General features: G+C 39.8%; 1 protein-coding gene across 2 annotated transcripts in view; it reads right to left on the bottom strand.

Moving 5' to 3' along the window:
* stxbp1a (syntaxin binding protein 1a) overlaps positions 1–26,545 on the bottom strand; it is a 58,800-nt gene that overhangs the window by 16,404 nt on the left and 15,851 nt on the right. For both annotated transcript variants that reach the window (XM_024299094.2, XM_024299095.2), the window contains exons 3-15: positions 14,074–14,123; positions 12,175–12,256; positions 12,002–12,078; positions 11,839–11,917; positions 10,439–10,542; positions 8,799–8,947; positions 7,790–7,874; positions 7,573–7,703; positions 7,383–7,490; positions 7,204–7,264; positions 4,844–4,909; positions 4,685–4,765; positions 4,369–4,507 (exon numbers count right to left, since the gene is read on the bottom strand). In XM_024299094.2, the coding sequence (XP_024154862.1) occupies positions 4,369–4,507; positions 4,685–4,765; positions 4,844–4,909; positions 7,204–7,264; positions 7,383–7,490; positions 7,573–7,703; positions 7,790–7,874; positions 8,799–8,947; positions 10,439–10,542; positions 11,839–11,917; positions 12,002–12,078; positions 12,175–12,256; positions 14,074–14,123 (1,212 nt within the window). The remainder of the gene's footprint in view (positions 1–4,368; positions 4,508–4,684; positions 4,766–4,843; positions 4,910–7,203; positions 7,265–7,382; positions 7,491–7,572; positions 7,704–7,789; positions 7,875–8,798; positions 8,948–10,438; positions 10,543–11,838; positions 11,918–12,001; positions 12,079–12,174; positions 12,257–14,073; positions 14,124–26,545) is intronic.

Here is a 26,545-nt window from a genome sequence, read left to right as displayed (position 1 = left end):
AACAAGTGACAATATGACATCATTTAGTTCTTATCCTGAATTGAAATGATTCAAATGTAGACGTATGAATTAACTCAGGCAGCCTTTTTCTCTCTGTTTTACTGCTGCAGCTGTGTTGATCTTTTTGTGGAAAATGTGCTCGTAGTCGGTATATGTTTGTAGGAACACATCAATTTCCGTCGCTGTAAAATATGAAGCCCTATTGGTGTTTGTTCCTGTTGCCATGGTGAATCGTAATGTCTTTGCTCCATTGATCAGCCTTTTTATGGTCGCAACGCTCAACCTGATTCTGAGTCCAACTACTCAGAGTTGATTGAACAAACTCTTTTCAGCTGTTCTGAAACCGATAACTCTGAGTTTGTGAACTCTGAGTCAGTCAACTTTGAGTGCAGGTTAGAACTCTGAATTTGTTAAACCTGCTTTTGAAACGGGCCCCTGTAGTTTAAAGCAATTAAGATGAGGAACACAACAAGCAAAAACACAACTCAGAGTCACATGTGTAGCTATTCTCTTGCTTTTGTGATGCTTTTCTTGAGTGCTGTGAAAATAGTTCATTTTCTTCAGATTAATAGTTTTTTTTTATGTTTTCATGAATAGTTATATTGTTTAGTTCTTCAGTTCTGGTCTCTGCTCCTTTGTCACACATCATTTGAGCTGTTTTCATTCACTACTTTACATCACAGTGAATTGAAGTCCATGTCCGTTCTTTTGCACTTTGGCAGATCAACCACAAAACCAGACAGAGCTACTTCATCCCTTTGCTTCTACTTCTTATGTTATCTTCAGTACGAGTTATTGTCTTTCCTTCTGTTCCTTTAGGTATTCTTCTTTCTATGTTCTGCTCATCATTCTGATGTTTTGGATTTTCAGTTTGCATTAATTTCTCTTTTCTGTGAGTCTGAGACCTCTGCTTCCACCGAACACAATAACAGCCATGTTTACATTTAATATGCTTGTCTGCTTTGAGAGTTCTTTCTTTAAGTTAATAATATAAAGCCTCTGTAGAAATCCTGCATTCCTTCATCTTAATACAAAAGTGAAGTTTTATGCTTATTTTGTCCCCGACTGCGTCGATCAGTTCTTCTTTCTTACTGTGCCTTTGAAGGAAAATTTGACCCCACCACATAATCAAAAACTCACCAAATGTGACAGTGAAACGGGAGAAACCAAAAATAAATGTATGGGGCCAAAATCTCTTATGGGGTTAAACCGGGGGTCGGCAACCTGCGGCTCCGGAGCCGCATGCAGCTCTTTAAGCACTGCCTTGCGGCTCATTGGCGCTTTTTCAAAAATGTAAAAAAATGATAAAAAATGCTGGAGGGAAATATATTTTTTGTTTTAATACGATTTCTGTAGGAGGACAAACATGACACAAACATCCTTTACGTTTTCCAGTTGTTGTGAGATGAGTGTAGATACTTCCACGCCGGCTGTGTCAGCGCACAAGCGCAGACCCTCAATGAAAAGTCAATGCAGACATGCGCACACCAGACTTCCTGCCCATGCGTCTGGAGCGCACGTGAGCGCACGTTGCTACGCGGGTTTTTAAGTCGGGTCGCGAGCTCCACGTACAAATCGGCCTGCATTGAGCGCGCTGAATCTTCAATCCGGTTCAAGATTTCCACGCACAGTCGCAGCAGCTCAGAGTTCTGACCGATCAAGGAGCCGGATTTGGGAGCTGCTTTTGGGGGCGGAGTCTGCTTCAAAGCACTGAAGTGCCAAACGTGATCACGAAGGAGAAATGAATCATTACGGTTTGTGTCCGGTCAGGTTAATATGACACCAAGATGAGATGAGTGCTAATGAACAGTAGTAGAAGAATAGAAGAAGAATCTCCTCCCGCCACTGCGTGCGTGACCGCGCTGCTCCGGTGTGGATACCACCTGCTGAGCGCGGCGATGTGCAGGTCTCATCCACCGGCCGCGTGCGGTGCGTGGCGAGGAGGAGACTCTCCTTCTATTTTTACTGTTCATTAGCGCTCATCTGCATCTACAACAGGGAGAACCAAAAGTAAAAGTGTTGAAAATCCCCCAAATCTTTCTGAAGACTTTTGTTTTCACAACTCTGTCCTTTTAAATGTCTGACTTATAAACCTGGGTAGCGAGCGCGTTCATCCTCCCTCCAGACTTGGAGGCCAGGAATTTTGGTGTGCTCGTGTTTATACTGACTCTTCATTGAAAGTGTTCACTTGATTGCGCGCCGACGCGGCCTGTGTGGAAGCACCTTAAAGGTGCACGTTCCATTCTTGTGGTTTTTTCAAATCCTCTAAATAAAAATGACATCAAAAATCGTATTTCTTTATTGCATTTCTTTAATTTCATCAAAGCAATGAAACAAACTGTAATTCATTCATATTGTAGTTATGGTCGCAGACACGCTGGGCTTGCTGTCGATCTGGCAGCGCAAGGAATTGTGGGTTACCCATTCTTTTGCCTGTCTGACTGGATTTGGATTTAAGTTTGGGTTTTCCTCAATGTGTTTTGTTGTCTGACTGTTGAACATTTGTTGGCATTTATGATTTTGTCCTGTTATGTTTGAATTCTTCCTGCACCTGGAGTGAGAATGAGGGAGAGACTGATCAGGACCCCCTCTCATTGAGGGATGTCAAAATAAAAGCTTGTATGTTCATTATGAGGTTATTCGGCTTTTGATAGCTAGTTTGCCGCTGCAATTCCTCTCAAACTTGTCATGAAACCAGAATTGAGGCTCACATGACGCGGGGACAACGCAGCAGGAGAAATAATCGTTTAATTACGGACGTGATTAATAGACACATTCTCCAAGAGTTGCCTTCTTTTTATGACTCATATAAGGCATTTCAATTTATGCGGCTCCAGACATATTTGTTTTTTATTGTATTGGTCCAAAGTGGCTCCTTCAACATTTTGGGTTGCCGACTCCTGGGTTAAACTATATATTTTTTTAATCCTCTAATGAAACCAAAGCACACCAAAGGAAGTTTTGAAATTATTATGGGATGCGCACATGACTGACAGTACCCTTGGCGACGTGAGAAAAAAGTGTTGAAATTAGAAATAGATTTTGTTCTGCATTATGATGGCGATACAGACATCGCCATGTCAGAGCCAAACACCAACGATTGGTCAGACTCGGTCTGAGTCACATTTCTATGGCAACTACTGTAGCCAATCAGGAGTGAGTTTGTTAGAAGTCCACACCACTTCCACTGAGGCCGGCTCGGGAGAATTTGTCAGTCAGATGTTGGATGTGGGGGCCAGCAGACACCACATGCTTTCACTGAGGGATCTGATTGGTCAGTTTATAACTTGAATAACTTATGATAAAGAAAAATTGTGCAAAAAATTAGAATTATCAAAAACTTTTTAAAAAGCTATCAGAGTAAAAATGGCTATTCTGACCAATTGAACGACAAAGAAATAACTTTTTATTTCTCTACAGAAGTCTTAAGGATTTTGGCATTTTGGAGCCAGAGGGTACTTGCTGCTTGGAGCACACACAAGGGTGTCAAACTCAGTCGCACAAGGGGCCAAAATCCAAAACACAAATTGGGTCGTGTGTCGAACAGGATAGACATTTATTGATCACTCTAAAACTAAATTTTTAAACTTAAAAAACGTAACCTTTTAACATAATTATGACCTAGATACGTAGCATTACCTGCAATAATGCTAGTGTGAATGCTGTAAGATGAATTTGGCCACTGAAGATTTTAGTGCTGATAGCTGAAGATGCTGAAATTGATAGCTAAAAACACTGAAGCTGATAGCTGAAAATGTTGAAGCTGATAGCCAGCTAAAATATTAGCTAAACTTTAAAATATCCTAAAAAAAAAACCTGAAAAAATCCTAAATTAGCCAAAACAGCTAACATGTAGCTGAAATATTAGATAAACTCCAAAATATCCTAAAAAATCTTAGTAAATGCCAAAATAGTCCAAATAGCTATCAGAATGCCAATTATTAAAACTTTATAACCGTAACTTTTTAACATAATCATGAATAATAAAAAGGCAGGAATATTGTTCCAGAATAAATCAACTTCAACCTTAAATAACTTTCAATATTTTACTCTCCATAGAAAGATTTTTGTCAAATTTATAATAGTTAGAAATAAGCGCAATATAACATCAGACCATTAATGACAATATAATAAAATGATCTGGAGGGCCGGATATAATTACCCGGAGGGCCGGATCTGGCCCCTGAGCCTTGACTTTACCACATGGATAGATACAGATACAGAGAACAAATTTGCCCCTCAGGCGTGTAATAATGACTGATGGGATTTTTAACATTCTTGTTAAAATGTATACAAACCAAGACTTCTTTTATCAGCAAAAACAGACAGAAAAAAAACAGCAACACAAGCCGGAGGGGTCAGCCTCACCGTTCTTGAGGAAGATGTAGAGCAGGATGATGCGGATCTTGTCGTATGTGCTGACGTTGGCATCCAGCAGGATGGGCACAATGGCCCTCATGGGGTCTTTGATCTTCTCGCCCTCAGCGTCTGTGCCCATGGCCAAATCCTGCAGCAGACAGGTCTCTTAGACACGCAAACTTTCACATTTGACAAATAAATGTCTCTCTAAATGTCAAATCATTGATTTAACATCAACAGCTAAATGTAACACAAGCAGGAGGAGCCTGCAGAAACCCCATTCTCAGCTAAATATTTTCCAGTATCGTTGTTGTTTTTTCTTCACCTGCTCTACGCGACACAGCTTGTCCACCGTTCCCTGATAGTGCTTCATGCAGTCCTCAGCCAGCTGCAGGTGGGTAGAGTACTAGAGGAGACAAACACATCATCAGCTTAAACGCACACACACACAGGGAGAGACAGCTGCATGCAGCCATGCACATACCTTGCTGAGCTCTTTTTGGTACTGAGGCATCTTCTTCAGCATCTGTGACAGATCCCTCATAGTGGTCTGTTGGAACACAGGAAGATGACATAATTATTCAATAACATCCTTTAAAATCAAATTACCTCTAATTTTTTTTTCTTAAAAAAATATTTTTGTGATTACAGTACAAACGTTTGTAGATGCGTAGTGCCTCATCTTGCTTTTGCCCTATCTTTGGCTTTGCGTTCAACATTTTCTCACAGCATTACGTTTGTGCCACCCCAAAGAGCCTGCTGATTGGTCTAGATTCTATCCAATCAGGTGTCTCTGCCTCGCATTGTGGTGCTGGGGGACCGAGGCAGACTTTGGACTTTCTATCGGTGCTGTCCGGTCAGAATTCTACAGTCTTCAACCATTCTGGCCCGATTCTCTTTGAGCAGAACTCAGAAGGAACAACAACGCTCAAATATACAACAGGGTTCTGGATTTATTCATGTTAGTATAGCGACCAGCTTCTTAAAAATGTCTGCGGCAGAAAAAGACGTCTTAGTGTTTAAAGAAAATAGCTCTCTGGTTAAACAAAAATACAAAGTTTAAAAAAGTAACTGCAAAGTAAAGTTTAAAAAAGTAAAATAACTTTTGCAAGCCCCCAAAGAACAGTAGCCATAGTGGTTCGATAGCCGAGAACTAAACATTCCAACAAATTCCAGTGTTTTAAGTGTGCGTCATGGTTCAAAAAAATACAATTAATTAGCTCAGTTTTAATTTAAAAAAGTTAGATTTATGAATTTCTGGTTAAGAGGCACGGCAAATGTTTAAAAATATATATATATTTTCAAGTGCTGACATTGCTCCATCAAGATGATCCTAGGTGACACAGGAAGTCTTTTATTTTGAAAGGAAGTCTTGTGAACTTGTGTTAAGTTATAGACTTTCATATTTGGGGGGAAAAAAAACTATTTTCTCTAAAAGTTTATTTAATTTATGCCAAAAAAATAATAGTTTGTTTCTATTTCTCTTACAAATAACAATAACATAAATACAAAGTCTTATTTTTCTAAAGGATGTGTGACTCCTTCTGGGTTGTGGTCAGTGAGAAATCGACCAAAATGGCTCTTTAAGTGTTAAAGTTTGCAGACCCCTGATCTAGAGACTAGAAAAAAAACAAAGGATCGTTCACTTTGTAACAATATCATTAAACCTATGTTTAGATTTTAGATAGTCATCTTTACTTTGAATGTTATTTGTTTTTATAAAGTTAGATTTGCAGAGACGAGCAACACACAGTGATCCCTGTTTGAGTAGATTGGCCTTGAGGTGGAGTGTCCACCCTGAGGCTGGAATTTGTTGGTTCAAGTCTTTAAAATGGGTCCAAACACTTTCCTGCTTGACACTTGGCATTAGGAGGTTGGATTGGGGGGTTAAACCAATGAGGTTAATATCAGTGGTCAGGGCTGACCATGGGTGTAGTGTCCTAATCCTGACTGGCTGTCCGGCTGGAGCAGCGTCGTCTGTGGCTGTAGAGACCAATGCGAGAGAGGCAGTCCCCCTCGCAGAGGTCGCAGCAGTGAAGGGTGTCTGGTGTGGTGGAGTGCTGGCGCTCCTGGCGGTTCTTTCTACTCGCTTGCTGTTCTGCTGCGGCGTCCATCAGCTTCTCTTTCCCTGCTTTCAGATGTTGAGTCAGGGTACTTCTCCATGCCGAGCGGTTGGCTGCAATGTTTTCCCAGGAATCGGCGTCGATGCCAGCAGCCTTCATGTCTCTTTTGATAACGTCTTTGTAGCGCAGCTTTGGACGTCCGGCACTCCTCTTCCCTAATTTCAGCTCATCGTACAGGATGTCTTTGGGGATTCTCCCATCCTCCATACGGTGGATGTGACCCAGCCAGCGAAGTCAACGATATACTAAAAGATACCACTAAAACTAAAAGATTGGTGGTCCTGCCAGAAAACATGGAAACATGGAAATCTAAAGCTGCCTCTAAATAGACTACAAGATCAGCTTAAACATTCATTATTGAGAGTAAACTCACTCAGATCTTGTTCACATGTTTTCTAGAAGTTCTTCTTTATCAGCTGACAGCAATAATTTACCAGTGAGAATCACATTCTTGTTTTTCCACCTCTGTTTGTACAATTGTAACACAGCAGTAAACAGACATCTATACAATTCCAATATGGAGAGTTTTGAGTACACAGCAAGCTAGCATGTCATCTCTGGTGATATATCTTGTTGGGTTCAACCACCAAGTGGTGACCACATGTCACTGTTCTCTCAGGGCATGGGTCAAACATAGAGAACAACTGATGGGACTTGAACTCAGACAAAAGCATTCATTAATAGTGTGTGTTTCTATGGCTGTGTGGTAAACAGTCTTCACCTTTTCCCCAGTGTTCATCCTCTTGCTGGAAGAGAAGTCCTTAAGCTGGCGCGTCACCTCCCTAAAGACAACACCCCCCAGAAGTGAGCAGCAGTGAGACACGGCAGACAGGGATTCTGCAGCATCAGAACGGAGGAAGAAAGTACTGAAATAATGCGACACAAAGAAACGGTACTCACTGGGACACCTCAGCTATGTGTTTGTGTCTCAGGCTCACCCACAGGTCATCGTCTTCATGCAGGAGAACCTCTTTAGTACGAGAGTCCCCAATGCCGCTGGTCTCATACCTTCAGGTTATAAATCAAACTCAGATATCAGGATTTGGACGTTGCGACTCTACAAAAACAGTTTCCCCTCTATAGCCCATACTTGTAGACGTCGTTTTCGATGGGCAGCAGGTCATAGCCCATGGCCTGGAAGGTGAGTTCATGCAGGACAGGCGACACGGGGTCAAAGGCCCGGTCCAGGATGATCAGCTGTGAGCGGGCTTTGTCTGGACCCTGAGGCAGCAATAATGAAGAAAGTTGTGCAGATCTTGCTGTGATAATATTGTCAGAGATGGTAAAGAAGACATAAGAAAGCACACCTCTCCCATGGTAGGGTCATCAGCCTTGTATGCATCCAGTTTATCTTGAACCAGCTGAGCCAGGGTGGCGTTGTCTTTGTACTCCCTGACAGAAAGAGAAGAAAAATGTAAGAATCAAAGATAGATTTGAAGAATGATGTAACAAACCAGAACCGTTTATTGAGATGTAATTCTTTCAGCAAACAATAAATTAAGCTTTCCTTGCAAGAGAATTTGGCCACAGAGAAAAAATATGGCGCTTGAAAAGTAACAGCCGGAAGTCTCTCCCCCTGCCGGACCCGGCTGCAAAAAAACATAATTTGCGCCCAAAATTATTGCCCAGAAATCCTCGACTGGTTCTCCCCGTTTTAAGCTTTTTAGCTTTTTTCTTGTTTCCTCTCATTTTTTTTTTTACCTTTTTTGCTGTTTTTTTCTCTGAGAAACTCTCTGTCACATAGAAAAAAACTGCATCTCGCCAGCTCTGATCAATTGATTCACAGGGGAAAAAAAACGGCTTTCACGAGACTCATCAGTGATCAGCTGATTCACTGAGAAAAAAACTGCATTTCGTTGCTTCTGATCAGCTGATTCACAGAGAAAAAAGGCATTTCGTCAGCAATCAGCTGATTTAAAGAGGGAAAAAACTGTATTTTGGGGCTCTTATCGGCTGATTCACACAGAAAAACAGCATTTCGCGGCTCTGATCAGCTGATCCACTGAGAAAAAAACGGCAGAAGTAATAGGGTGTAGTTATACAAATTAGAACACTTATTAATATTAACTTGACAGAAATAAAACAATGAACGTTCTCTGTCCTATTAGACATATGCAGTTTATACACATTTAAAAACTTAAAAGCTGATACTAAAGCTTTTTAAATATCATTCTTAAAAGGGTTTCCTAAAATTTAGGAAATTTTTGGCTAAAGTTGCGAAATTTCCACTTTCGGCTAGAGATTGTTTTTCTTGCGTTTGACCAGAGGCCCCTCACTTCTTGTAACAACGACTCTGTGGCGCCCTCTGCCACTCACCCTCGGTATCTGACAGCAGGGTACTCTTTCAGCGTGGCGCAGAGCGTGGCCAACTGCTCGGCCAGCCTCTCCATCACCGGGTTCTTCAGCTGGGTCTTATGAGGGCTGTAAAAACTGTGGAAAGCGTCTGGGTTGTCCAAAGAGTACACCTGCACACAAACACACACCACAATGCTTTTGCATGACTACTTGGTCTTTGTTTTATTTTCCAGTCTTCCTTCACCTCTTTCTATTTCTGTCTTTGCTTGCTTCACACCCCCCCATTTTCTCCTCTCATCTCTTCTCCTCCCCTGCATCCGTTAACTGCTGCCTCCTCCCATCCCATCTGTCAAAAGTCACATGACCACTCGTCTGTGCTGCAGAGGGGTTCAGGCAGCTGGCTAGTGGCTAAAGCCCGCCCCTTGAATCCCGGCTCCACCAATCAGATTTGCTTGGAGGCGGGGCAATGCCTGCAGCAGAAAATCACTGAGGTTGAATTAATCAAAGCTGACAGGAGTGGAGCAGAGCATTGTGGATCACACATCATTCTGCAGCCAAGAGAGAGTAAGGGGGAAAGTAAAACAGAAATACAAAACAAAATGGAACAAGAGGAGAGATCCAAAGTGCAGTGGAGGAACAACAGGAACTATAATTTAAAAAAGCAGGATGGAGGAGACATTTTAGAAATACAGCAGGCATCAGAAAGTGATGTTTTCTGGAGGAGTCTGGCTGCAGACTGAGGATAAATCAACACTTGAGTTTTTGTCCTTCTCCTCTCTGTTCCTCAAACAGCAAAAACGTGAGCTTAGCATTCCTGTCAGCATCCTCTGCAGTTCTCTCACACCACATCCCTCCATCCTGCAGCTGCTCCTTTCTGTTTTCCACAGACAGACCTATTTTTTTAGTCAGATCAATGACTAAAACAAAACCGATGATAAGCTAGGCTAATAACAACTTAGCCTACAGCAGCTGAAATTCAGAGAAAAGGCTTTTCAAGTTTTACCTCTTTAAGAAAACTTTACGTTAGATAATGAATGAATTTAAACTTTTAGTTACATTGAAAATAATATTAAAAATACTGCATACTGTTGTAAACATTAACTATAGAAGCATTACCATCCATTTTAAAATGTGAAGCAGGTTTCACCAAAAAAGACAAACCAGAAACTAAACAGTAATGTCTGCCTCCATAGGACTATCTTGGCTGACTCGTGTCTGCAGCATCACATGAGCATCATATGGCAAGCCAAAGGGGTCAATAATCGCCAGGAAAAGTGCAATAAAAAAACGGAATATTGGCCACGAAAAACGCTGCTTTTTACGCACGTTTTAAAAGAAGTACGTAAATGACGCCGTCTTGTGTTGTCCCAAAACAGGCGTAAAAAGCGACATTTTATTGCATACAAACCGCGCTTCGAAAGCGCCGTTTGTGCATGTCTTTTGGGAGTATGCGATGCATGGCCTGCTTTTGGGAGCCTCCTGATCCCTGAAGAACCAGAGCAGGAACGTGTAAATGTGCCACTTCTTCCGCAACTCTGCAATCATTTCTTAGATATTCTTGTAATTTTTTTTTTTTTTTTTTTTTAGAAATTCATAGACACAATTTGAATCAATAATTAAAATAAATGAGAACAGAAAAAAATGATGAAACATGATTTCACCTGAGACTCGTAGGGCAGGAATGCGATGTTGATCTCTGTCAGCGTCTTCACCACTTTGGAAGCACGACTTTTGACCACCTCGTTGAAGAGAGGGTCAGGGCATGCTGAGGACGATAAAATAATAACAATGATAAAAATAATAATGAATGTGATTTTTCTGGGCTTATCTAGAGGTCAAGCCTCTTACATTGTATATCATTTATTTATTCAAACCGCATTCATACTTGGTGATGGTAGCCACAGCTGCCAGTATGCACCTCTGGCCCCTCTGACCATCACCGGTACATTTATACACATTCACACACCAGTGGAGACACACTTGAGGCAAGGAGGGTGAAGTGTCTTGCCCAAGGACACAATGACGGTTGGCTGAAAGGAGCTGGCGGCTGGTTATCCTACACAAGTCAAAGGACCCTAGTTCTCAGTGTGATGGCTTTTCTACCCTACTCAAAGGCCCAAAGCGCTTTACAGTCACAGACCCATTCACCCATTCACGCCGAACACTGGCGCCAACCTTCCACCAGAGGCAATGTGGGGATCAGTGTCTAAAGACGCTTCGGCACATGGCAGGAATCAAACCCACAATCTTCCGATCAGGAGTCGACCGCCCTACCGCTGGACCACAGCCGCCCCACACACAAGTACAAAGGGATATTAAAGCTTAGTTAGAATTTGTCAAAGGCTTCAAACTTTGTTACTGAGAGGGGGAGATGAAATGAGAGTCAGACTTAAGTTCCACTTAAGTCTCACAAGTAAAACCTTGACTTTTGATTTGGGGCTTGCAATGTTCATTTACTTGATCTTATTTATAGCCCCAGTAAATAACCTGTACATAATATAGAATCATCATCTGCATTTGTGCCCCTTTAAGATGTTTAAAGTAGTTTAATGACGATTTGTGACATTGACATTATCATCTTAATATTTTAAGCTTTGGACTTGACTGGGGCAGCCATCAATCTTCTGATATGGAGATTGCTGGTTCAGTTCCTGTCCATGTGTCAAAGTGTTCTTGGGTAAGACACTAAACTCCACATTGTTCCTGGTTGGCACTAGTGTTCTGCAGTAGAGCCACTATTAGTGTGTGAATCTGTATGTTCATGTGTTAATGGGCCTGTGACTATAAAGTGTTTTGGACCTTCAAGGAAGGTAGTGAAGCGCTACTCAAGTCCACTCCACTATTTACATGTTGACCTGTAAATACTTGATACTCCAAACTTGCAAAAAGGGTCTTGGGAGCATCTTTATTTGTAGCTAAGCTTAAGATGAGGGTGGAAGGCAGCACTGACCGTATAAACTGAAGAGACATTTTTACTGTATATTTAAATGATTATCAGAGAAGTGATAAAACTGAAAATAGTAGAAATTGAAATTCCACAGCATATCCTTAAATTACTCACAGTCTGTGAAGAACACGTGGGCTGCCTTGTATTTGGATGAATGAGGGTCCTTGAAGTCTCCAACGAGGGTGTTGACAGACTAAAGAAAGACAGGTTGTTTAGCATCTTCATTAATGAACACAATTACAGAAAAAAAAACTCCACAAACAGTGGACCGCCTGACCTTCTCTGTAGGTGTAATCAGGTAAATGGCCTCCAGGCTGGGGAGAGGCTCCCGCCGTTTGTTGATATCCTCCACAACTGAATGAATGGACAAAGAAAGGTACCATATGTATGCAGACACGCACAAGGAAGCCAGGCTGCTCAGAGGAGACACATTTAGTCATGGTTACTTACTTGTAATCCCCTCCGTCATGATGTCTGTCATCTTGCAGCAGGAGGACAACATCCTCATGCTCAGCTGGTCCACGATCAGTGCCTAGCAACAGAAAACAAGGTACTTATAGAAACTCCACCTTTGTGACAATCAAGGAGATCTCATCTGTCCATCTATCAATTTGTGCACTAACTCACCAGTTAATCTACTTAAAGTAATACATTTTTCATGCATGAATCTACCTTTGCTTCCATCCATTCATCCATCTAGCTATCAATCTGTCGGTCTATCCATTTACACATCTACTAATACACTATCTGTGCAGGCTCACCTGTGTGTGTAGGTGCTTACACACCGGCCACACAGTCAAGCGGACACTTTCAATGAAAAGTCAATGTAAACATGCGCACACCAGAATTCCTGGTCTCTGCGCATGGAGCCCGCATAACTGTGCGTTGCTATGCCAGTTTTTAAGTCGGGTCTTGAGCTCTACGCATAAATCGAGCACGCATTGAGCGCGCGCTAAATGTTCAACCCGGTTAAAAGGTACACATCGGCCACGTCTGGTGCGTTCAAGAATGCACTCTAAGCGGGTTTATGAATGTGCGCTCAGCAGGTGGCATCCACACCGGAGCAGCGCTCTCAGAGGAGGAGAATCTTTATTTTACTTTTACTGTTTATCAGGACTCCTCCACCTCCTACAATAGGGAGAACCTTGGTGCAAAATGTCAAAACGCTGCAAATCCCCCAAATCTTGCTCCAGGCTTTTTTGTTTTCATAACTCTGTTCCTTTAATGCTTGTCTGGGTGTCATTTTAATCAAAACGGGCACAAACCGCAGTGATTCATTTCTTTCACTGGAGCTCATGACTACAAGCAGGAGGGTGATGTTAGGGTAAACCAAGCATTTCTCTTGGTCCAGAGCCAGAATAGCTGCAGACATTACACTAATACATCCACCTCATGCTACATCATTCAAAACTTCAAGAAAACTCAAGTTTTCTAAATAGAGTAAGAACTGGTATCTGGTATCTCAGAAACAGAACCCACACAGTTACTCCTGAGTCTGGTTTATGACTTTTCCAGAACACAAATGTGGATTTTAACATGAAGTCATGGAGTTTTTTTAAAGAAAGGATCTCGATGTAACATTAGTATTGATCTCAAGTTGGTATCGGTATCAGATCGATACCGGCTAACAGATATCGATATTTCCACTCTTGTATGTTGTCAGCAAAAAGTACCCAGCTGAGTTGCTGCCTCACCACTCTCAGCAGTCCTGTGAGATCTGACAGTGCGTGCATGGAGCCGGCATGTATTCTTCACCCTATTTCCACTCTATTTAAATGTGGAGTTGTTTTTTATAAGTTACTTTTTACCTGTTTTTATTGTTTTATTTACAGGCTAAGAAGTTACAAATTATTAACGTTTCTACCAGCTGTTGTTTTTTTTTATCGCTAAACATTTTTGATTTATCTGTATCATAGTTACTTGTTTCTTTTGGTTTGTTGATTGTTTTGCATTCTTCTTTTACTTTTTATTTAATTTCACTAAGTTTTTATATTAAAAAATTATTTTCCGTTTAACTGAAAATATTATCCTAATTCTGTTTAAATTTCTATTAAGTCATTAAAAAAAGGGGAACTTACAAAAAACATTCACAGCAAATAAAAACAAGTGAGATTTTCAGGTTCATGTTACATCCATCGCATTTACAAACTATATTGGTATTAGTATCGATATCGGCGATATTTACCGGTATCAGATCAATACGGGTATTTGTTAAAGGGCAGCAAATAATGCCAAAAGGAGTCTCAGCCATTTTGTGCTTTTCGTGCATTTGGGCTCACAATTTTGCCATTTTTAAAGAAAAATGAAACTTTAAATATTGCCAGACATATCAAGCAACTGTTTTCTTACCTTCCATTCTCCCTTCTTCTTCACCTTCTTGATCACATCATTCATAATCTCTGAAAAACGAAGAGAAAGTGATCCATAAGTCACATGAAGAGTTAACTATGTTCAGTTTATCCACAAAATACCTATAAAAATAGCAATGTCAGGGAACAAAAGTGTAGAAGTCACAACAGTCTACTTTGTTTTTGTCGTAATAATAGAATATTAGATGTCATTATCACAAGAACATGGATAAAAAGAGGAGTCAATAGTGTTTATCACAAAAAAACTTTGTTGTCATCAAGGGAAAATGGGCAAAAATAAAAAAAAATAAAAAAATAAGAAAAGTAGCATCTTTTGGAGATCTGTAAAGTCTATAATGTTGCAGCAGCAAACGACCTACCTTACTTTACTTTGGAATGTTTTATTGCGATAACAACATTGTTTTTCAGCTTCCAAAAAGATCAGCTATAAAGTCAAACAATTTTAAAGTAACAGTACAAGATATAAAATAGGATGTAAATTAAATAAAATTTGAAATTAAAAACCCAGGATTCAATGGCTAGTTTTTAAAAACAGAATTAATAAACTTGATTTGATTTAAGACAAAATTAGTTTCATTATTGAAATCACAAAAAGTGAAGACCCAAAAGAGTTGTATATTATTCTATGTAATTTTGTAAGGCACATGTCTCAAAGTCAAGGCCGGGAGCCGGATCTGGCCCACCGGGTAATAGCCAGCCCTCCAGATCATTTTATTTTATTGTTATTAATGGCTCAATGTTATCTTGCACTTATTTCAAATTTTTATAATTTTGACAAAATATTTTTTATGCAGAGTAAAATATTAAAAGTTATTTAAGGTTTGATTTATTCTGGAATAATATTCCTGACTTTTTATTATTCAAAATTATGTTAAAAAGTTATGTTTTAAAAGTTTTAATAATTGGCATTCTGCTAGCTATTTGGACTATTTTGGCATTTACTACAATTTTTTTCAAGCTATTTTGTAGTTTAGCTAATATTTCAGCTACATGCTAGCTGTTTTGGCTAAACTAGGCTTGTTTTTTGTTTTCTTTTTTTGTGTTTAGGCTTGGCATTTAGTTAATATTTTAGCTGGCTATCAGCTTCAGTGATTTCAGCTATCATCTTCCGCGCCCAAATTCAGTTTACAGCATTCACACTAGCATTATAGCAGGTAAAGGTATCTAGTTCATAATTATGTTAAAAAGTTACGGTTTTAAAAATGTAGTTTTAGTGTATTCAATAAATGTTTATCCTGTTCGGCCCGTGACCTACGCTGTGTTTTGGATTTTGGCGCCTTGTGTTATTGAGTTTGACACCACCTCCGTACGGGATTTTCTTGCTGTTTTCAACAACACACAAATATAAAAATGTCACTTTACAGAGCAGCTTAATGTGAGTTTCACAGTCACATGTGACTTGCTTGTCCTATGATACACTTCATTTATTCATGTACAATGAATAAATCTATATTTCACCGCACAGCGAGTGAAATATAGTCAGTTCCAACTCATGCGTAACAAAGACAGAATAAAAAGTAGGTGAGGTTACCAAAACACAAAAGTCCAGTCATATGATTTTTCACAGGGAACACTGAAAAGTACGAATACCTTTAAAACAACAACAAGGAGTGCAAACACTGCTGTCCCCTCCCAGCCAAGTGATGATAGAAAAATCCGACCCAGTGTCAGGAATGTTTGTACCACAGACTGTAATTGGCCTGATCAGACCTCTCACAATCTGCCTCAACACATTTAGGGTGAATCTCTGTTAAACAACATGCTGGATGACAGCAGGCTGATAATCTCCTCATTCCAGAGGCCACACACACACATGTGGATGGATTACTACAGATTACAGAAGGCTCATGCACCAGAGATTAGGGAGCATCCGTCAGTTAGGAAATGTATCCTTAACCTTTATACCATGTTCCGGGTGAATTCTCAATACTGACTGTATTGACTTAACAATAAACTTGAGGGCCCTGATACACAAATCAAATTAGGTATGAATTAGTAGGTAGAGAGCACAAAAAAAAGTAAAGAATCAGCTCACATCATTTAAGAGTCGACTCTTTCTACTTTCAGTTCAGGCCTCCACGCCATTAATTTCCGATAATGGACATCTCATCTGGCATCATTTCGTACTGATGCATTCTTCAATGCACTGCCAAAGGAAAATTGTCTGTTTCTTCAAATTCATTGTTGAATGTTTGACAGTTGTCTTTGGTGCAGCATCACATTTTAGGCTAATCTTTAATAATTATCACCAAAACTCCTCCACCTACTGCTAATTATTAAGAAAATTTACATTGTTTTCCTAATGAATATTAATATTTTGTTGTGATTTATTAGAATGATAAACATTGTATCCCTTAGTTTTGGAAAAGGTGGATATTTTGGAGATTTCTGAAATAAAGATTATGGTCCATAAAATGCATTTCAAAGGGTGAAAAACAATGGATTCCAAGGGCATTTTAGAAGTATTTCAAAGTTGAATACAGAAATTTAACAGCAACACAAAACAAAAATGTCCCAAAATGTTTGAGACAAAGTATTTCATGTCTCAATAAACAGAGAAACAAATATCTTGTTATCTGGAATTTTCTCTGACCTCCAGGGGGACAGAAGATTGTCAGTCAAACCAAGACAAACCTAAAGGCTTGTTTTTTTTGTCAGAGTTAGTGCTGTCAATGTGGAGGTGTGGTTGGAAGAGATAAAAATAAAAGTGGTTTCACTTTCATCCGCACAGAGGTGCATTGAGTTTTGACATCAGGGTACAGGAACAAAGCAGGACGTCCTTGTCTGGATTTCCCTTTTCCTCAGCTGCAGCTGGTGTTTCCTCCTGCTCTCTGACAATAGCAAGTCACATTCCAGCATAAGCTTTTTCGTAAAACAATTACATTTTTAGACTTATGTATCAGACCACAAATGGTGCGAAGAGGCTAAAACTGAAAAAACAAATAGCTATAATTTCCAAGAGATGGAAATTAAGTAATTTAAGTTTTTAATCAAATCATTACTATTTGTGACAGTTTGACATCAGAGGGAAAACAGAGCTTCAGCTGTGTTGCTTTATGATCTCTATATTGTTATGGAAGGAGCAGGAAGTTGTTTTCCAGTCTATCAGTTGTGTACACTTGCATCTTACTGTTTGTAAACTCCGTTTACAAACCGGTTTGTAAGGGACTTGAATTATTTGGTAAGTGTAGAACTTGACAGACTCAAGGAGGAAAAAAAATACTTATGCAAATATGTGTGTTTACTCTATGGAAGCAGACGCTTAAATGTCATGAAAGATTAAAAATAATATTTGATGTTTTGAACATGTTCTTATGGTATTTTTCCAATCATAGAGGACATATTTAAAAAAAATTAAGCTCAAAGTTCAGTTTCGGAGTATTTCTTTATCTAAATTGCTGAGAATCAGAGGCAGACGAAAACAATTCTGTTTGAAAAAGAGCTTATTTATGACAGAAAGCTCTCAGCAACGTTTGGGGAAACGAGGAACGGGGCTGGTCCACACCAACAGTTCCGCCCACAACTCAGACGGGAATTTCTAATGAACTCCTGTCTCTCTGAACAAACTATGTCCTAGAAAAAAGCTTTTTTCTTTTTAATTTAGAAATCGGCACAATTAAACTTGAAAGATCACTGAGAACACTTTTACAACAGATCCGAATATAATAGGATTGGGACTTAAATGAAGAGATGTTTTTGTTTTTTTTATATATATAAAAAAAAGGTTTGCACCTTAAACTATGTTCACACCAACATGCCTTCAATGAAAAGTCAGTGCACGTATGTGCACGTTTCTGGGTTCTACGTTCAATAACTATCCCAAGCAAGTTTTTATGACCGTTTTTGGGCTCTATGTCCAAAATGTATGGTTATTGAATGTGTGTTACTAGTTAAACCAGGTCAAACTTTGACCAATCAAGTACTTGGACTTGGTAGTGATGTATGCCATTAAGGGATCACAGATTATCCGTGATCCGTTACACCCCTACTATCCATCCATGTTCTTCCACTCATGCAGGACAGGGTCATCGGGGCAGCAGTCTAAGCAAAGATGCCTGGACATCCCTCTCCCCGGTCACTTCCTCCAGCTCCTCTGAGGGGACCCTGAGGCGTTCCCAGGCCAGTCAAGAGATGTAGTCTCTCCATCGTGTCCTGGGTCTTCCCTGGGGCCCAGTAGGACATGCCCGGAACATTCCAAAAGCCAAGTTCTATGACCAGGGTTTGGGCAGCTGAGGCATTCGCCTTTGACAGCCACCCAAACCACATTAGTAATGTATACATTTGGTTTATCTGAGGAACACAGGGACAGAGACAGCTCAGGCAATATCTGCGTTTAGTTTCTCAAAAAAGAAGGCCGCTCTCCTGACATGATGGAAATCCATATCTGCTACTGCAAGGAGAGGAGCAATGACACAAACCGTTTCATGGAAAAATAGATTTGCTACTTTGACATTTCTTTCATAAACCATAGGTGGTAGATGGTGGTAGGACACGTGTTAATAAACAGCAGAAACAGACAAAGAAGAAGATGCCCTCTCCTACTGGTCTGGTGTGAACGCCACGTTTTCTAAATCACACATCAAATTCCTGCTGTAAATAGTTTTATATAAAAGACGGACATTTCTCATTCCTCTATTCTCATAAATGTCCCAAAGTCTTCCTCATTCTCAAAACTGATGAGTGAGGATCTAAAGGACATCAAGAGGAAGCAGTTCTGTGGATTTTTCCTCTCTGACCTCCTGACAGAGAGCAACAATACAAGAACACAGTGGACAGACTGAAGGGAAGGGAGCTGAACAAACACCATGGAACAGCTGTGTCAACACACACACGCACATGCATTATGCTGCTTAGCTAACATTTCTCATTTCCAGTTGAACAGGATCCCACATAGGGACAAAAAGAAAAGAAAGAAAGAAGTAAATAACCTCCAGTAAATAACCTCCAGCTTTAGCTGTTTTTTCCAGAGGACTCTCCATGTCCAGATTACAGCTTCCTGGATGTTAACGTAATGTTTGTTTTACTGATACCAAAGGAGAGTGGACAGTTCACCCATTATTTCAGGCCATCTTCCACACTGGGTGGCTTTCACCTCCAAGTACAAGTACCCCTTTTTTCATAGCACCTCAGAAGATCTGACTCTCCACAGAGGAAGGCAAAAGTCGCACACTGAAACACAAACACGCTACAGCTCCATGATGGAGCAGACTTGCTCTTATTTTGAAAATTCTCATGACTAAAATCACAAGTTCAGGTTCAAGATGACAAGAAAAATTAGTAAAAACAAAATTACTTTTGATGTTTGAACAGCTTACTGGTAATTAAAACAAATAAAATGTGTAACAAGATATAGTACAAAAATGTGGCTTTACATAAATTACTTTAAATAACCAAAAGGGAAAAAATATACTGCTAACAAAAATTAAAGCTGTGGAGGGCTAGTCCATTTTTTACAAAACTTAATTTCTGCAACTCAAAATGCTTTTTAGTATCTTGTGTGGCCCCCACCAGCTTGTATGCATGCTTGACAACGTGGCGGTGTAGGTAGCAGATGTACTCGGCCTGTCAGATGGGCTCGGGGGCTTGCGACTAGTGATGACGTCACACAACTAACAAACAAGTTGGCTAATTTGCTGTTTTTCTGTACTGAAACTGATGTTTACAATACAGTTTATTTTTTAAAAAAGAAAGGAAAAAGGTGTTGAGATCTGATTGGGCTATTATTTATTATTTTGGCATTGACAGCACCTTCACTAACGTCTGCTCTCCTCAGTGTTTGTGTAACGGAGCAGAAACAACAAGCTAGCATGCTCCTCGCTAGCACCCACTTTAGCTCAAACTTCATGCATTCCAGCCTGATTTCTCTCTATTAAAATAACGATCATTATCCTGTGATGATTCCTCTTGATCGGATTATTTTGTTGTCAAGGTTTTTGCGGCTGATTGCAAATATTCCTTCTCCTTTTGTGTTTCTAAACGTATTAACGTAGAATCTGTGCATTGTTATGGCGTAAGTGTGTCATTCCCCGTGTCACGTGACAGTGGTCTAATGGTCTGGACCAATCACAATCTTACACGTCATCTATGCACAAGCTCCCGAGCCGATCTGACAGGCCGAGCACATGCCTGCATACTCTTGACACGTGAGGCCGGGCATTGTTGTGTATTAGGAGGAAACCAGGACCTACTGCACCAGCGTAGGGTCTGACAATGGGTTCAAGGATTTCATCTGGATACCTTATGGCAGTCAGAGCACCATTTCCTAGGCAGTAGAGGTCTGTGCGTCCCTCCATGGATATGCCTCCCCAGACCATCACTGACCCACCACCAAACCTGTCATGTTGAACCACGTTGCAGGCAGCATAACGTTCTCCTAGTCTTCTCCAGACTCTTTCACGTCTATCACAGGTGCTCAGGGTGAACCTGCTCTCGTCTGTGAAAAGTACAGGGCGCCAGTGGCGGACTTGTCAATTCTGGTGTTCTTGAGCAAATGCCAGTGGAGCTCCACGGTGCTGGGCAGTGAGCACAGGGCCCACTACAGGACGTGGGGCCCTCAGGCCACCTTCATGAAGTCTGTTCCTGATTGTTTGGGTAGAGACATTCACACCAGTGGCCCTCTGGAGGTCATTCTGTAGGGCACGAGCAGTGCTCAGCCTGTTCCGCCTTGCACAAAGGAGCAGGTATGGGTCCTGCTGAGGGGTTGAGGACCTTCTACGGCCCTGTCCAGCTCTCCCAGAATAACCACCAGTCTCCTGAAATCTCCTCCATGTTCTGGAGATTGTGCTGGGAGACACATTAAACCTTCTTGCTGCAGCACGTGTGGATGTGCCATCCTGGAGAAGTTGGACAACCTGTTCAACTTCTGTAGGGTTAAGGAATCGCCTCATACTGCCAGTAGAGATAATTATCAAGCCAAAATCAGCACGAGTGGAAAACCAGCCAAAAAAGATCAAGAGGGAGAAACTTGAAATGACCTCCACATGTAACACCAGTCCTGTTTGGAGGGTTTTCTAATTGTTGCCACTGAAGTGCTCCTGTTGTTAATTCCATGATCACCAATACAGCTAAAATTGATTAACGAGGCCCTCAGCTGGTTAATCAACCAGAAAATTATCAGACAGATTTAATTCAATTCACGCCAAGCCCAATAAAAAGAGTGTTCCTTTAATTTTTGTGAGTAGTATATATTTCTGAATGGACCAAAGAGAAAGGATTAAAGTAAGAGGTGCTTATTTCAAATAATTTCAATTAATTCAAGAAAATCAAGAATAAACAGCAAGCTAGAGGCAGTAGATCTTCAGGGATTTGTTTTTACATTTGGATACAAAATATGATTTCATTAAGTCGACAAATATATAAATACAGTCATGTACAAACCTTATGAATACAAAAATATAATTTCACTATTGTTTGTTTGTGTGTGTTTGTCATGGATTAATGTGTATTGTTCTTTTTGTCAATTTCCTTTCCCAGGTTTTACTTTCACTGGGCCTTCTTGTCAGATTAGCAATGTAAATGAGAATCTGCTCTCAATTGATCCTCCTGGTAAAAGTAAAGGTTACATTTTAAAAAAAAGTCTTAACTAGTACTATAAACTTCAACGTAGAACATAAAGGCTTACTAGTACTATTAACTGTAATACACCACAATTAGTCTTCTTTCGTTGAAACCCTCCCATCTGCTGGATAACTTCTGTAGATCTGTGTCATTGAGTCAAAGCAGAACAGATTGGGCCAGATTTTACTTAGACTACGGTCACAAATCCCAAAATGTCAAAGCAACCTATATGCAATTTTTACAGCAAATTCGGCAAATGGCTACATGGTGGCATTTGTAATCGGGCGGTGGCAGTAACATTTGTACACACTGAGCAGTAGCTGTGGAGGTTTTAAGAAAAAGTTCAAATTAAATGGTGACCGAATGATTTTTTGACATTGATCAGTGGCTGCACAGAAATTTTTGGAGGCAGTCCAGTGACACGTGTGTGGCAGTCCAGTAACAACATAATAATTGACAGATAGGAGGGTCTCCAAAGTTCCAAAATCATCTGATGATTGGGCAATTTAATTGAAATCATCAGCTATGTGACAAGAGTTTTTCTAAACAAAACTGAAAATTAAAAAAAAGGTAAATGGTAAAAGGAGAATACATAATGAGTATAAATATATATATATATATATATATATACATATATAGTACTTGCATAGCACTTTTCTGTCTTCCTTAAAGACCCAAAGCGCTTGTTAGTCTCAGTCACTCAGTCAACAAGGACAAGGCGGGAATCGAACCTACAATATTACAATCAGAGGTCCGACGCCCAACCACTGCACCCCGGTCACCCTTAGGTATCACTGTTTTGGCCCTGTGATGGACTGGCAAACCAGTCTTTGCCCTGCTGTAGCTGGGATGGGTCCCAGCAAACCACATGACCCCGAGGGGGATCAGGTGGGTCTGATGGATGGATGGGTTTGTAAACTCAATAAAATAAAAAATGAATTTATATGAATCCACTTGATTTTAGAACTGGGTACTGACCCCCATGTGAGGAATTGTAAGATTTGTTTTTTTTTTAATTTATTGTCAGTTATGTTACAGTTTGGTCAAACTCTGTTCTGTATTGTCCTTATGTCAGTCATGTCACTTTTGAAGCTTGTCATGATGCACAGCTGACTTCTTTTAGTTAATTGTCCTCAGTCTATCAAAGTGTCAGGTTTTCAGTTTTTCCTTTTCAGATTATCTGTTTTATCACATTTTTGTTTTCTATGAGTTTAAGTTTATTAAATGTTGTTTACATTTCTGCCCTAAAGCCATGTCTCCTGTATTTTGGGTCCTACAACATCAGCTCCTCCCCATCTATGCACTAATTTTATAAACAACTAAAAAGAATGACCAATACAAAAGTCACCCAAAGAGATATTCTCAAGTAATTAGAACATTTTCTTCCCTTTTGCTCTAAACAAAAATGCACTGGTTATATGCACACAAGGACTGATCTATCTATGGTAAAATAAACAGAACCTAAACAGTCAATGCTCAGTAGTATATGGGCACAACCTCATTTCTCAAAAGCAACAAGCACAGGTCCAGACTTCTTTATAGAACTGGAAACAGAGTGTAGAAAACTGGACACTTTTCAGGGCATTTATGATAGCATCTCATTGAGTTGCAATAAACTGCAGATTCCACTTGAGGATTCATCTAAAAATTTGGGAGTGTTTTTAATTTCTGTGGCAGTAATACAAATACACATAAAAAAGGGTTTTGAATCAAGAATTTTTACCTAAATATTTACACCATGAAAATGTTACATCATGAAGGCTAAAAATGGATCTTCATAAACTGCTTTTTTTGGAAAATAAAAGAGCTTGCAGAAGTCAAGACAAGGTCAACCAGTTCATGTTTGTAATTAATATCACTCTCCTTAGAAAAGTGGAGATCTCAGTCTCCCTAAGATGTGGATTATTGGGATGAAACACAGTCTGAACTACGGCTCCAGACTGCAGAGCGCCACTAGGGTCAAACGACAACATCTCCCATGCAGAAAGCAGAGACAATCTGGCTGCCACTTTACAAGAAAAATGGTCATATATGTCTGAAAAGATTTAGTTGGATGTTGGACGTCAGAGAATACACATTTGAAGGAACTCTGCACGTATCAACAACCTTGCTAGAGGCTGAGCTTCAGCTCACATAAACATTAAAACAAAAAAAAGCCATCAGCGATGGATGAAGCAGAATAACAAATGGCTCTGAAACCACAGCCGATGAGTGTGCATGAAGGGGAGGATGGAGAGAGCAGTCACATGATGGGGAGGCAGAGGACTAGCACCAGCTCTGACACAGCACTCCTCTTCTGTGAAAGAAGGGCAGAATTCAGCACGAGTAACCGGAGAATCCCAGGCTCTGTTGCCATGACGATGTGGTATTTCAGCGTGGCTTTATGTGGAAGCAGCAAACATGGGGTTTGTTGTGTTTGGCAGCGATGCGGCCTCTGCGTCAGAGTCTGGAGGCAGGCCATGCACTGCCAGTGATGTTTCCAAGGTCAGAGGGAGATGGCTGTTAAAGTCTCCCTCAGAAGAGAATCCATTTTTTAGAGTTTTTAACATCTACGTGTGGCATTTTTGTTATGAAAGAGAACAAATGTAATAAGAAATAATTTCGTTTTTGCATTTTCGAGTATTTCTAATTTAAACTGCTGTCAATCAAACTGTTACAGACAGACTCAGTTTGAATTAATTAACTTTCTTTTCGTCACAACAGCAGCAGTTCAGGTCAGCTTCAAAAGCCACGCCCCCTCAGCGGAGATGTTGGAAACAGAGGCTTCAGATCAACATGATTTTGACTCAAAACTTCAAAATCATAATTAATACACTACTGGGGCCGTTTTTTTGTTTGCTTGTTTCATTAAAAAATTGTCATAGGGGGACTTTAAAGCACACACCTCTCTCATTGAAGAACCGCGATGTGATCTTTTTTACAGGAACTGGAGGAAGACGAAAAAACGTTTTTGACCTATAAGACTGAAAGTGATCCATAACAGTGTTTGACATACAGGAAAGAAGCTATGGAAATGCACAATACCTTATAGGTACAAATCGGACCAGCTGTGGAGAAGTAATTGTAATTTAAATGTCAAATTAACAAACTTTTGTTTTAATGAACTTAAAACTGTAAAATACCTTTCATAAAACACGCCAAATTTAACACTGACCAATAGTTTTTTTAGACAGCTTTTTAAAATATGTACTGGGTAAGTCAGCGTTTCAATCAGGTATTTGTATTAAAAAATATCTATAATTAAAGCTGCAAGTGGCGTTGTATGGCCCAAAAGCGTTACCTTCCCCCTCCCTCGTCACCCCCTTTTTGCCTTGCCCTCACTGGCTTAGTGGATGCTATACACACCCCTCACTCTCCCTGTCTGCCCCTGCCATCCTGGTCCGCGCTGCATTTGACAGATTCATTAAAAACAATATATTTTTTTTTTCTGGTGGCTTTATCTCCATAGCAACCATGTTGCTTTTTGGTCCCCTAGAGGTGACGAACAGGCCCATGTCATTTTTAAAAGGATTGTCGAAAGTAAACTTTTTGATTTCCTTGGCAACGGAGGATTTTTTTATTACTCACTCCTACATTCCTGTTATGTTGATATGCTTTATCATTGTGCTCAGTTTGAGCCAACAATTCATGCATTAAATGTTCACAATATTTACGTAAAAAATGAGTGACCAAGAGATGAATGTTACTTTTGAGAGCTCACCACTCTAACGCCCTTGAAAATATTACTTTTAATTTACATTTTTTTTCTAAAGTAACTTGCTAATGATGCCTGAGGTGAGGCAACAGATCAAAATCCCTACGAGGAGTTTACATTTGTAACTGGAACTAAAGGTGTTTTTAATTCAAGATGGCGCCCTCTTCCAAAAGGTCAAAGGTCGACAAAAGTAAAGCTGTGGTTGTAGACTTAATCTGGTGGTATGTGTGTGAAATTTAATGAAATGTTTTTTTTTTACCCATATTATGAGAAAATTGGCAAATTTCACAATTTGACACAAAATGGCCTCCAATCCATAGGTTGTGTGGCCATCCCATAATAATTTCAAAACTTCCTCTGGATATCACCAACCCATGTTTCGGTTTCGTTAGGAAGTTCTGAAATATTTTATCGAGTCCAACAAGAGATTTTGGCCACATTCATTTTTGGTGATGTTTTTTTGGTTTCATTTATTTATTTATTAATGATACTAGTAATTAAAAATAACAATACATACGTTTACTGTAAATATGAGAGAATTCTTTCAGAGAATAACAAGCTCTCTACTGTTACTTGAAAACTTGATTTGCGATGTGCAGGGATGACTTCTAGATTAATATTGGAGTGATTGTCACCAGACGTTGGGCCTGCTGTGAGAGCAAAGGATTTTGAGATATCACCTGTCTAGGTGAATTTGAGTTTTGGGTGTGGGTTTTTGTCTATGTGTTTTGGTTTTCTGGCTGTTTTGTCTCAGGAATGAGTGAACCAAAGAACAAGTCTTCAGTATCAACATTTATTTTTTTTAGGATTTTTTTCATCTAAAATTCCTAATTTTTCACCAATTTTCAAGCTTGTTTTTAGGATCATCCTATGTATTTATTTTGCATCGTGTTACATAAACCACAGTTAAAAATTAAAAAATCTACTCTAATTTGTGATGTGTCATCATATTTTGAACAATTTTTTTGAGAGAAATACTTTTTATTGCATATATTATATCAGGTAAAAACTACCTGTCAAAAGTGATGGTGTAACTGTTTATAGAGCAAGTGTTCTAGCCGGTACAGGCTGGATTTGAGTGAAGGTTGGGGTCCTGCATGCAGAAGGCCATATTACCAAAAATGTGAGCTTTAGAACCCATTTTAATCATAAATACAAGAACAAGAACTAACAGATTCTAATTTTCATAATAGCGACCATT

The sequence above is a fragment of the Oryzias melastigma genome, linkage group LG12 (assembly GCF_002922805.2).
Source record: "Oryzias melastigma strain HK-1 linkage group LG12, ASM292280v2, whole genome shotgun sequence".
Lineage (NCBI taxonomy): Eukaryota > Metazoa > Chordata > Actinopteri > Beloniformes > Adrianichthyidae > Oryzias > Oryzias melastigma.
The sequence above is the reverse complement of the archived record's forward strand: the minus strand, read 5'-3'. Positions and strand labels throughout refer to the sequence as shown.